The sequence below is a fragment of the Schistocerca americana genome, chromosome 3, assembly GCF_021461395.2.
Source record: "Schistocerca americana isolate TAMUIC-IGC-003095 chromosome 3, iqSchAmer2.1, whole genome shotgun sequence".
NCBI lineage: Eukaryota > Metazoa > Arthropoda > Insecta > Orthoptera > Acrididae > Schistocerca > Schistocerca americana.
This window is the reverse complement of record NC_060121.1, coordinates 906,735,540-906,749,027: the sequence shown is the minus strand read 5'-3', so window position 1 is coordinate 906,749,027 and position 13,488 is coordinate 906,735,540. Positions and strand designations below refer to the sequence as shown.

General features: G+C 45.4%; 1 protein-coding gene across 1 annotated transcript; it reads right to left on the bottom strand.

Moving 5' to 3' along the window:
* Positions 1–447: 447 nt before the first annotated feature.
* Positions 448–3,066, bottom strand: LOC124607121 (cuticle protein 38-like). The gene is made up of 2 exons (XM_047139327.1): positions 3,024–3,066; positions 448–1,438 (listed from the first exon to the last, which is right to left on the bottom strand). The coding sequence occupies exons 1-2, from the start codon at positions 3,033–3,035 to the stop codon at positions 587–589; spliced, it is 864 nt and encodes a 287-aa protein (XP_046995283.1). The 5' UTR covers positions 3,036–3,066; the 3' UTR covers positions 448–586.
* Between the last annotated feature and the right edge of the window lie 10,422 nt (positions 3,067–13,488).

Genomic DNA, 13,488 nt, shown 5'->3' with positions numbered 1-13,488 from the left:
GTTTATACATTGTGTTGGATGTTGATAAAAAAATGTCGTGTGACCAGGGCCTCCAGTCGGGTAAACCGTTGGCTTGGTACAAGTCTTTCGATTTGACGCCACTTCGGCGACTTGCTCGTAGATGGGGATGAAATGATGATGATTAGGACAACACAACACCCAGTCCTTCTTCTTTTTTATCATTTTATTCGTTGTTGATCGTTGTGTTTGGTCGTTGCGGACGTCACATGACATCCGTTCAAGTTCGTTGTTGACCGTTTCACTCAGTTTTTTATTACAGACGCCAACCAGCTCTCTGACCGAACACGCTGAGCTACCGTGCCGGCTGTCCCTGAGAGAAGAAAATCTCCGACCAAGACGGGCATCGAACCCGGACCCTTAGGTTTGACATCTGTCACGCTGACCACTCAGTTACCGGGGGCGGACAGGTTTATGAATAAGCAGATGTGAAAGTAGTAAGGCACATTTATTTATAAATATGTATCTACATTATTTGCTGTAACCTCAGTGTTGTCACTCCAAGAGAAAAATACATGGATTGTAAAAGGTCAGTCGGTGGACAGCAGAGGTCGTTGTTGAGTGCAGTTCAGCCCAGCAGGGCAGCCTTGGCGTGCAGGTGGGCGGCGGCAGCCAGGGCTCCAGGAGCACCAGCCACTGCTGGCCCCAGGGCGGCGATTGAGGGAGCGATGCCACCGACCAGCGCGGGGGGACCGACAGCGTAGGCGGGAGCGGCGGCAATGGCGGCGGGGGCGGCGACGACGGCGGGGGCGGCGGCGATGGCGGGGGCGGCGGCGATGGCGGCACCGGCGGCTCCGGCGGCGCCAGCGGCAGCGATCTGTGGTCCCAGAGCGGCGATCGAAGGAGCGAGGCCGTTAATCAGCGCAGGGGGGCCGACCGCATAGTTGGGGGAGCCGACGACGGCGGCGGGGGCGGCGATGGCGGCGGGGGCGGCGGCGATAGCGGGGCCGGCGGCGATAGCGGCACCGGCGGCAGCGGCGGCTGAGGCGGCTGAGGCGGCTGAGGCGGCGCCGGCGGCAGCGATCTGTGGTCCCAGAGCGGCGATGGAAGGAGCGAGGCCGTTAATCAGCGCAGGGGGGCCGACCGCATAGTTGGGGGAGCCGACGACGGCGGCGGGGGCGGCGATGGCGGCGGGGGCGGCAGCGGCTGCCAGGATGGCGGCCGAGTTGACGACGGCGTCGCGGGCCCGTGTCTGGGCGACGGTGGCCAGGTGTGCTCCGCGTGCTGCAGCCACTTCAGGGGTATCGAGGGGCACGCCACCAGGTCCGACGATGATGTTGGCGGGGGGCTGCGGTGCCGCCGCCAAGGCGATGGGGGCGGCTGCGATGGCCGGCGCCGCCGCGATGGCCGGGCCTGCCAGACCAGCCCCCAGGAAGCCGGGCTTCGCCACGGCCACGGCGAGAACCGCGCTCAGGATGATCTGAGGAAACAACACGTTCTACACAGTCCGCCATGCGCAACCTTCTCATTTCAAGTCAGATATGTAAGTAAAACAGTAACATGCGTTTATGAGAGTTTTTCATCGCCAGGTATCTGATATCTCTACCTGGAGCTACATATTATCAACAATCAAGCTGCTGTTCAAATAAGTTACAGGAACGAAAGTCGGTACGCCGGCCAGTGTGGCTGAGCGGTTCTAGGCGCTACGGTCGCAGGTTCGAATCCTGCCTCCGGCATGGATGTGTGTGCTGTCCTTAGGTTAGTTAGGTTTAAGTAGTTCTAAGTTCTAGGGAACTGATGACCTCAGATGATAAGTCCCATAGTGCTCAGAGCCATTTGAACCATTTGAAAGTGGGTACGTCCTTGACAACCACCACCAATTTGAAAGATGAACACCGAGGGCTATTCAAGCACTCTGTCTTCACGCCGCGAGTGGCCTACCGGGACCATCCGACCGCCGTGTCATCCTCAGTGGAAGATGCGGATAGGAGGGACGTGTGATCAGCACACCGCTCTCCCGGTCGTAAGATGGTATTCTTAACCGAAGCCGCTACTATTCGGCCGAGTAGCTCCTCAATTGTCATGACGACGCTGAGTGCATCCCTAAAAATGACAACAGCGCACGGCGGCTCGGATGGTCACCCATCCAAGTGCCGACCACGCCCGACAGCGCTTAACTTCGGTGACCTCACGGGATCCGGTGTATCCACTGCGGCAAGGCCGTTCCACAGAGGGCTTTTCGAGGCACAAATTAAATGGGAACTATCTGTGTGTGGCAACTGAAGCCCTCTGTGGGTGGATCATGCCACCCGTGAGACCAGACAGGGGAGCATGCAGACGCAGTACATTCAGTAAACAACCTAGCACCTCTAGACAACCAAAATTGCCTGTGTGGGAAGTTATTGTTAGTGAATTATCAACCGAACAGTTGTATACAAGTAGCGCTATATACCTCTACTGTCTGGTCAGGTAAAGAGCAATTTTCCTAGCAGAACTTGAGCAAAAAACTGTTTGTTTATGCGGTCACTTGCAAGTCAGAATTCACATTCCACTACGATGATAATGTAAACGAGAGCACAGGTAAGCTATACTTCACTCTCTTTCGTTCTTAATACGATATGACAGATCTCTACTCCGTACCTTCCACAACTTTTTTTTTCAATCTGCTAAGTAGTAATGACAAACACCAGGTGAAAATCCAATTTTTATATCTAGCATTGGTGAGTAGTAGTGTAATGAGGGGTTGTCACTCCCTACCAAGTAGTAGTTTGTAGAGCAAATGCTATATTTCTCTTTGACAGTGATAATCCTTACAGAATATTCGTTCAAGATTAGACTCAGCTTCCTTTCGATGTTAGTGTGTGGCCAGTCCTGCACGCCTCACGAACAGACACATAACTTCAAGTTGCCGTAGTATCCCCTCACTACAATCCATACTGCTGTATGTCACGACCGCACTCCCTAAGAGTTCGAGACTGTAGAAAACCACACGATTTGGTTTACGACGTCCTAGTGACCGCGTATCCAGAAAACCTGCGAACACTATGGTATCCACTGACACTCACCAGGGACTTCATCGTCGGCGGTGAGGGTTGACGGCTGTTGCAGCTGCTGAACTCTGCCTACTGACTGCGAGCACGCACTATTTATACCGTAGTCGAGCGCCGCTCTAGCGTGAAAGTACTAGCGGGTGTCCTTCCCTCCACGTCTTCCTTGGACGTTAGCTCTACTTTCTAGCTTACGCAACGCACCCCACGCAAAACACTCGCAAACGAATGTAAAGTAAGCAACACTGATAAGGAAACAGATGAAAGCACGCAATTCTGATTATGTGAAATTAGTTGACGAAGCGAGATTCGAACCAAGACACCTGGAATTCATACGCAGAGCAGAGCAAACTGAGCGACCTCACAGGGAGATGCAATCCTTTCTCTCCTTACAGCAAGAGAGGGGTAGTTGAACGACATCATTTACTGCGTGATGAAGAGAGCTTACTGAGAGAAATAGTTGAACACATCCTCGCATTCCATCGCAACATGTTAATGCACTGTGTAAAGGGAACTGGTACAGAAGCTCATAACCGTGCACTGAATGCGAAATTGTTGCGTTGTTGCACTATCTTGAACAACAGTGGGCGCGGGGTAGAACACAGTTTGATGTACTCTGCTTTCGTAGTAGTGTCCGTACATTTTGTCGAATTTTTCTGTGAAGTTACCTTTAGAAAGATATCGCCAGAACGCTTGTTCGTCATGCTACCTTGATCTGCATCAGTACTTTACTGTCCAGCATACTGTCCTCTTCTCTCACTCAGTGAAAAATTTTGTCATGTACTGTCGAGAGTTTGACGCCACCACTCGGTACTCAGTATAGTTTATGAATTTTGGACTAGAGATGAAGTAGTAAGGACAGATGTACCCACATCTGTCATCCAAGATAAGTCAGACTCCACATCCAGCCACGATAGAGCACCTGTATCTGCCTGTATATTCTAAAGCCACCTATAAATATGATATTTTGTTCTTCGTATTACACTGTATACGCAGATCTAGTAAATGTTCGTTATTTTACATCCTTCTTGATGCAGCAGTTTTAACGGCCAGCAGTCTGTTCTCCTGCTACTGAGACGTACGTCATCTCATAGAGAGTTCATCGCAAACAGTCAGTGCCGCATACTTAAGCACAATGTGATATGTAGATGTTGTTTAGAATGACGTTAGGATACTGGGATACTGGTACTGTCTGTTGATCGCTAGTCTTCCGTCACCACGATATCTTCTTCTACCTTCTTCTCGGTTTCTTTACTTTGTCATCAGTAATCTGGTAGGTTTGATGTGATCCGGCATGACATCGTTCCCAACATTCTGATTAAAAAATGGCTCTGAGCACTATGGGACTCAACTGCTGATGTCATTAGTCCCCTAGAACTTAGAACTAATTAAACCTAACTAACCTAAGGACATCACACACATCCTTGCCCGAGGCAGGATTCGAACCTGCGACCGTAGCGGTCTCGCGGTTCCAGACTGCAGCGCCAGAACCGCGCGGCCACTTCGGCCGGCATTCTGATTATTTGTTGGATATACACTACGGGGCACCCGGCCGCGGTGGCCATGCGGTTCTATGCGCTGCAGTCCGGAACCGCGGGACTGCTACGGTCGCAGGTTCGAATCCTGCGTCGGGCATGGATGTGTGTGATGTTCTTAAGTTAGTTAGGTTTAAGTAGTTCTAAGTTCTAGGGGACTGATGACCTAAGATGTTAAGTCCCACAGTGCTCAGAGCCATTTGAACCAAGTACAGGGCAACCCAAAGTACGTTAACATTTGAAAATTTAATACTTCACGGAATAATGTAGTTAGGAAGATAAAAATTGGCACACAAGCTTGAAATGACATGGAGTTTAACCGAAAGCAAAAAAAAAAAATCACAAAATGACCAACAGATATTTCCAGAATGACATTTTCACTCTGCAGCGGAGTGTGCGCTCATTTTCAAACTTCCTGGCAGATTAAAACTGTGCGCTGGACTGAGACTCGAACTCGGGACGTTTGCCATTCGCGGGAAAGTGCTTCATTTTGGAAACATCCCCCAGGCTGTGGCTAAGCCATGTCTCCGCAATATCCTTTCTTCCAGTAGTGATAGTCCTGCAAGTTTCGGAAGAGAACTTCTGTGAAGTTTGGAAGGTAGGAGACGAGGTAATGGTGGAAGTACAATTGGGAGGACGGATCGTGAGTCGTGCTTGGGTAGCTCAGTTGGTAGAGCACTTACCCGCGAAAGGCAAAGGTCCCGAGATCAAGTCTCGGTCCAGCACACAGTTTTAATCTGCCAGGAAGTTTCAAGTTTCCAGACCAACAGATAGCTCATCATATGATAAATATGCAATCATTAGCATAACATATGATTTTTATCGAAGTCGATGTGTTTATAAGAAATACTAAACGTGTCATTTGTTATTCATCAACGTACCTGTAGTCGAGAAAAGTGATGTGAAGAGCACTGTACAGCATATCATTAGGTGTGGTGAGAAATTGCCGTCTGATGTCCTTTAGCGTCCGTAAAGAGGTCGGACGATGGCGGTAGACTTGCGTCTTTATCTAACCCTGCAACAAATAATTAACCAAGCCGATTGAGGCCCACGGACCTGGGAGGACAAGAATGACCAAAGTGGTGGCTCACCACACGATCCTCACCAAACGAAGTGCTCGTATTCTTATCTCATTACAGCTTGTTCTACGCGCGAGTCTCATGCGGCATCGCTGACCTGTTGCTGTCCAGCGCTGCCTGTTGGACGGTTTTTGCACTCGTTAGTGGTTTCAATAAAAGTCGATGGCATTTTAAGCATACCTACATACTTCCGTGAGTCGGTGCATTTTCAAACGTCAGTGGACTTTTTGGTCACACTGTGCTCCACATCTCCTCCTTCCCCTACAGCTTTTTCCCTCTGCAACAGTGGTATTTGTTCCCTGAAGTCTTAATGCATGGCCTATCACTCGATCCCTTCTTCACGTTAAGTTCATTTCACATATTCCTTTCCGCATTGATTCTCTGGCTAACAAAGCACTTAATTTCCTGCGTTCTTCTCTTATATCACATCTTACACACATACATTCTCGTCTTTTCTTGTTTTTCCACAATCTATGAGTCACTTTGTGACACTTAAATTAAATTTTCCCTGAGACATTTAAGTCTCTAATTTATCTACGATAACGTTGGAAGCTGAAGAAGTGAATTTAAATTTGTACTGCGGTCGGGACTCGAACTCGTGTCTTACTTGCTTCCTGCGGAGATATGCTTCCCATTATACTACAACATTATGGTCAATATAGCTGCACGAATTACCCAAGTCGAATACCCTCCCATTATACTGTCACTATTACCAGGGCTCTCCGACATTGGAGTAGCAAACCAGCTTCCAACGTTATCGTACATAAATCAGAGACTTAAATGTCTCAGGGAAAATTTAATTTAAGATCTATACAATCACATGTGATACAGCACTTCTCCATTACGTCCAATGCTGGTTTGCTATTCAAATGCAGGAGAGCCCTGGTAATAGTGACAATATCAGGGGAGATGTGTAACTGGTGTTAGGGAGGGTATTCGACTTGGGCAGTTCGTGCAGCTATATTGACGATAATGGTGTGGTGGTGTAATGGTAAGCATATCTGCCTAATAAGCAAGAAGACCCGGTTCGAATCCCGGCCGCAGCACAAATTTTAATTCACTTCTTCAGCTTCCAACGTTGTCGTGTATTTCTTCCTGAATTTAAGGCCTGTGGTTAATAAGAACAGAGCTGGCACGGTAGCTTAGCATGTTCGGTCAGAGTGCTGCGTGCTCTCTGTAACAAAAAAAGCGAGTCAAGAAATAAACGATCAACTTGAACGGATGTCTTGTGACGTCCATCCAGACCAAAGGCAACGAACTATATCGAACAAAATTAAAAAAAAAAAATACCCTTCTTTTCTGAGGAACCCCCTTGTCTCCTTTGCTAGTACGTGTCCTCTATCCATCTTGCTTCGTTCGCCATGCAACATATTGCATCCAAGGGCGCATAGTTCATTCCCTTAGCGTACTTTGTAATTTACAATAGTTCCGATGCTAAATTTGTAGTTGATCTCATTCTTGTTGTTATTCTTTGCTTTTGTATTTCTTTACTTTTGTATTTCCCTCTCAGTCCATACTCCATGCTCATTATACCTTTCGCTAATTTAAACAGGTTCTATAAGTTAGATTAAATGAGTGATCATACTTTGTGGAGACAGTGTATTTGAAGCTCTATTGTGCAGCAAGCTTAGGGGCAGATTGTCCATTATTAAGCTCTGTAACGAGTAGTATGGTGTAAGTAAAGGCTACAGTTGATATACACGCAACTGCTAGCCATTCGGGTGGTGAGCATATCGCGAACCACCCTGACTGTAGACCGAGCGATGTGGCGCAGTGGTTAGCACACTGAACTCGCATTCGGGAGGACGAGGGTTCAATCCGGCGTCCGGCCATCCTGATTTACGTTTTCCGTGGTTTCCCTAAATCGCTCCAGGAAATGCCGGTATGGTTCCTTTAAAAGGACACGGCCGAATTCCTTCCCCGTCCTTCCCTAATCCGATGAGACCGATGACCTCGCTGTTTGGTTTCTTCCCCCATATAATCCCATGCATGACCATAGACCACAAAATTTGAGTTGAAAGTGACTGCACGTATAACTATTTCGACACAATATTATCTTTCATATTGTTAAACTAACTTGTTCCAAGTGTGTTCAACAGAAAAATAACCGTAGTAGATTTGTTAGGATACTTGCCTCAGATTAGGGAAGACAGATGATGTGTGCAGCCATACTGATTTAATTTTTCTGTGGTATCTGTAAAACTGCTTTAAACAAACGCCTGGATGGTTTCTTTCCACAAGGCTGTTCTGTCCTCATTGAACAAGTGTGTGTATCCATACGTCTGTATATCTGTCTTCTGTTTTCCCTAATTAAACTTAACGCTCCTATATCACTGTCTAATGATTATTTTCATAAATAATTTACTACTATTACTATTCATGTTATTACTGAAACTACTCATACTGATGTTAAGGCGAACTTAAGCTTACGTGCAGGTAACTGAAAGATTAGAGAGCAAATAAATCACCGGGTCCGGATGGAATCCCAGTTCGATTTTACAGAGAGTACTCTACGGGATTCGTCCTTCTCTTAGTTCGCTTTTATCATGAATATGTCGCACAGCACAAAGTCCCAAGCGACTGGAAAAAAGCGCAGGTGACTTCAGTATATAAGAAGGGTAAAAGAACGGACCCACAAGATTACAGACAGATATCTCTAACTTTCGTTTGCTGTAGAATCCTTGACCTTATTCTCAGTTAGAGAATAATAAAAATGGTTCAATTGGCTCTGAGTACTATGGGGCTTATGAAGTCATCAGTCCCCTAGAACTTAGAACTACTTAAACATAACTAACCTAAGGACATCACACACTTCCATGCCCGAGGCAGGATTCAAACCTGCGACCGCAGCGGTCGCGCGGTTCCAGACTGTAGCGCCTAGAACCGCTCGGCCACTCCAGCCGGCTAGAGAATAATAAACCTTCTTGAAACTGAGAAGCTCATGTTCACGAATCGGCACGGTTTTAAAAAGCAACGCTCGTGCGAAACTCATCTTGTCCTTTTCCCACATGATATGGATGACGAGCTACAGGCAGATTCCGTATTTCTAGATTTCCTGAAAGCATATCATACGGTGCCCCATTGCAGGCTGTTAAAACCTGCAGTAAGTTCACAGATATGTGAGCAGCTCGAAGACTTCTTAAATAATAGACTCCGTATGCTGTCCTCGATAGCAAGTCTTCATCAGCGATAAGTGTGTCGTCAGAAGTGCGCCAGGAAACTGTGATGGGACAGCTGTTGTCGTCTACATACATAAATGATTTGGCAGACAGGTTGCGCAGCAATCTTCGGTTGTTTTCTGATGATGCCGTTGTGAATGTTAAGGTGTAGGAAGATATAAGACGACTTAGACAAAATTTCCAGTTTATGCGATGAATGGCAGTTAGCTCTAAATGTGCGAAAATGTAAGTTAATACGGACGAGTAGGAAGATCAGATCCGTAATTTACGGAACAGTATTGCTGGTGTCCTGCTTGACACAGTAAAGTTGTTTAAATATCTGGGCGTAACGTTGTAAAGCGGCGTGAGGTCGGATGAGCATGTGAGAGCTGTGGTAAGGAAGGCGAATGGTCGATTTCGGGTTTCTTGGGAGAATTGTAGGAAAGAGTGGTTCATCTGTAAAAGAGACAGCATATGTGGCACTGGTGCGACCTGTTCTTGAGTACTGCTTGAGTGTTTTGGATCCGTACCAGGCTGAACTGAAGGAAGACATCAAAGCACTTCAGTAGCCGGCTGCTAGATTTGTTAGCGGTAGGTTCGACAATACGTGTTACGAAGATGCTTCTGGAACTCCAATGGGAATCCCTGAAGGGAAACACTATTGAGAAAGTTTAGAGAACCGAAATTTGAAGTTGACTGCCGAACGATTCTACTGCCGCCAACGTACATTAAGAGAGGCAAGTCTTCCGGTCCAGATGGTATACAAATCATGTTCCTTTCACAGTGTGCAGACACAATAGCGCCTATCTTAGCAATCATATGCAACCGCTCACTTGACGAAAGGTCTGTTCCTGAAGACTAGAAGTAGCACGGGTCACACCAATATTCAGAAAGGAATTAGGAGTAACCCTTTGAATTAAAGACCCATATCACTGACCTCAATTTGCAGTAGGATTTTGGAGCATATACTGTACTCGAACATTATTAATCACCTAGAAGAAAATGACTTGCTGATACAAAACCAATACCAATTCAGAAAATATCGTTCTTGTGCAACTCAGCTAGCCCTTTATTCACATGAAGTAATGAGTGATGTCGACAAGGGATCTTAGATCGATTCCATATTCCTAGATTTCCAGAAGGCTCCTCACAAGAGACTATTAATCAAATTGCGTGGATATGGAGTATCGTCTCAGTTGTATGACTGGTTTCGTGATTTCCTCTCAGAGAGGTCACAGTTCGTAGTGATAGACTTTAAATCATCCAGTGGAACAGAAGTGATATCCGGCGTTCGGCATGTTAGTGTCATAGTCCCTCTGCTGTTCCTGATTTACATAAATGATCTAGGTGGTAATCTGAGCAGCCCCCTCAGATTGTTTGCAGGTGACGCTGAAATTTACCATCCAGCAAAATCAACAGACGATCAATCTAATTACAAAATGATCTAGAGAGTGCGAGGTCATCCACATGACTACTAAAAGGAATCCGATAAATGTTTGGTATACGATAAATCTCACAAATCTAAGGGCTATCAATTGATTAAATACCTAGGAATTTCAATTATGAGCAGTTTAAATTGGAATATTGTGGGGAAAGGGAAAAAAAGACTCCGCTTTGTTGGAAGAACACTTAGAAGATGCGACAAACCCATTAAAGAGACATCCTACATTATACTTGTCCGTTCCCTGCTGGAATATTGCTGTGCGGTTTGGGATCCTTACCAGGTAGGATTGACGGAGGACATCGAAAAAGTGCAAATAAAAGCAGCTAGTTTCGTGTCATCGCGCAATAGGAGTGAGAGAGTCACTGATATGATACGCGAGTTGGGGTGGCAGTCACAAACAAAGGCGGTTTGCTTTGCGGTGAGACCTATTTACGAAATTTCAATCACTAACTTTGTCTTCCGAATGCGAAAACATTTAGTTGACACCCATCTACGTAGGAAGAAATGATCTTCATAAGAAAATAAGAGAAATCAGAGCTGGAACGGAAAGACTTAGGTGTTCCTTTTTCCCACGCGCCATTCGAGAGTGGAATGGAAGAGCAGTAGTATGAAAATGGTTCGATGAGCACTATGCCAGGCGCTCAAGTGTGAATTGCAGTGTAACCATGTAGATGTAAGGACAACGAAGATGCGAGAAATTAGCAGGCATACAGACATTCGTTTTTCTCTCGCTCTATTTGCCAGTGGAATAGAAAAGGAAATGATACCAAATGGTACAGGGTGCACTCCGCCACGCACCGCACGTTGGGTTGCGGAGTGTCTGTGGAGATGTAAGTGTAGAAGCCAGTCCGCAGCCCTCCTGAGGACATCCAATGCGCTGTAGAGGGTCTCTCGCGACGACGGAAAACAAGTTATAGTGGTTCGGATTAAGCTCAGTCAAGTTCATGTCAACAGGACATTACATTCTGTTGATCTCTGCCTGCAAGAGAAAGATATACGGTTTGTGGGGTTGGTGAGCTTCTGAATTATTGTTCTGAAAGACGGACGTTAATGTAGACAGTGGGTCTGGACAAGAATTAGAGGATATTGTCCCAATACCGCGGATCCCTTGTAGCGTCGCAAGTTGTTCCGAGCGAACGTTTGTTTTAGGATAGCTTGCTGCATGTAACTACAGAGGCAGACATCTAGCGGCATACCCGGGAGACACACTTGCATCTGTCACTGCCTGGCGTGGGAAAGGTATTCAAGGTCTCTTACTGGACGCGTACATTTACTACCTATAAGAACCTTAATAAATGATATTAAATATTATTCAATCATTTTCAAAATCGGTACACTACCTTTTGTTATTCAGGAGAAGATTGTACAAAAATTTCAACATTGTAACTATCGTAGTTTCGGAGATAGAAAAATTACTATAAAGTGAAAAAAACGACACTTAGGGAACTAAATTCAGTTAGGAAACATGATTGTTTATCTTCTAGTATAACTGGAAAACATAAACCGAACTCTCAGTGTGCAGAATGATTAACTGAGATTTTCATATTAAAACTTTAATTATTTTTCGTTTTCGTAATATAAAAATCAGACAGAGTTATTATTTGTGTCTAATATGATTGATGGAGTAAGTGTGAGTAAATGAGAGTGTGTATGTGGGACATTCGTTTAATTTCAGTGTTGCATTATACACTGTCTTAAGTAACCTGAAAGAGTTACGCAAGCCTATCGTGGAAAAATTTGCTAGGGCATTTACTCACTTTGCTGATGACGTATGTCTAGGTGTGATTGCTATTGTAACAGAGCAGCCAGAAAGTCAACTGGAGTATGACCTGTATCTAAAGAATATTTCCAGAATTATTGTCTTTTTGTTTTCGTTTATTAAACATTGCTTTAATGAATCTGTGTATAAGGTTTGGTACAGGCCAGTTTTGGCGCTATTATGATCAGAAACAAGCATACTAATTGGCAGCGAGTGTGGTCAGCCAATCAGAATTGAGTCGGTTCCCGCTCGTTACCTGATACTGCGAGTGAGGTTGGAAGAAGAAAGTCGCTTACTGGCTTTGACCGCAGACGGTAATGTTACTAGTGCCAGTCAAAACAATGTGTAAAATGAAGAATGTCTTAGTGTTTGAGATATTGGTGAGCTAAGTCGATAGCAGTTGCTGTTGAGGACTGCTTGGCGAAATTTCAGAGATTTTGACTAAATGTGTTCTACAGATATTCGCGTGTGACATATTGGCCTTCATTGAATCCGCATGGCATGTTTCAGTATTCAACCACTTAGCATTTTTGGCGAGCAGTTTCTTTTTTAGAAATTCACAAGAAAGACCGAATGTAATAACTTAAATTAGTGGTAAAATTAATGACTGTGAAAATGTTGTTTAATTCGAGTCGGGTTTGGACAGATTTATGGATGCTGTGCGTGTGAAATGTGTGTACGAGTTGTAAACTGGAAGAAAATAGCCAATAGTTTAAATTTGGACTGAATAGTATCTTGTTTTTGCTATCAAGGACAAAATAAACATTTTTATGTGGAAATTTCGACATTATTTTCCAGGAACCAATCCATTTTCTTACTGTCCGATAAAATTAAATGACAGTTTTTCTACAGAACTTTCTTTCATAGCTAAAGTTGTGTGGGCTCAGTAATTGTAGATATTAGATGGTGTTTCTTATCAACACTGCTTTTACATTATCTTGTAAGTATCTACGTTGCCGAGTAATGGACATCGAGCAGACGCCGTTGGTAAATTTTAATTTGCAGCCTGCGTACTGACAACGACGTAACGAGAAAAAAAACCGCTCTGTGGCACCCTCACATTACCCTCGATAGTAATGAGATACGTACTACGTACGTAAATGATTCCGGACCTAAACATTACTAACACATCTCCCTTCTGAGCTAGAACTGCTGCAAGCGTGTGACACGTGCATTGGTTCCTGTCCGCCGCAGTAACCATCTCTGACAATAATCGGGAGTCGGATAAACATTCCACTCGTTACTGACGAGGAACCAGTGCTGTTGATCCATGTTCCCTACCGTCTTTGCGGGCCACTGTGCTGGGGGATTGCTGCTGTCTCGTAAGGGAAACCTAGAGTTAAAATGGATCATTTGAAGTCGGTTGTGCACTGCCTAGGTTGATACAAGCCTTCTAGTTGCCTCCAAAAAAGAACGTGCAGTGTTTTTGTATTCTCGGCGGGGTACTTATGAGCAGTTATTTATGTGTTTCGGCCTCCAGCTAGTATTGTTGAGCTCGGGCGAGCACT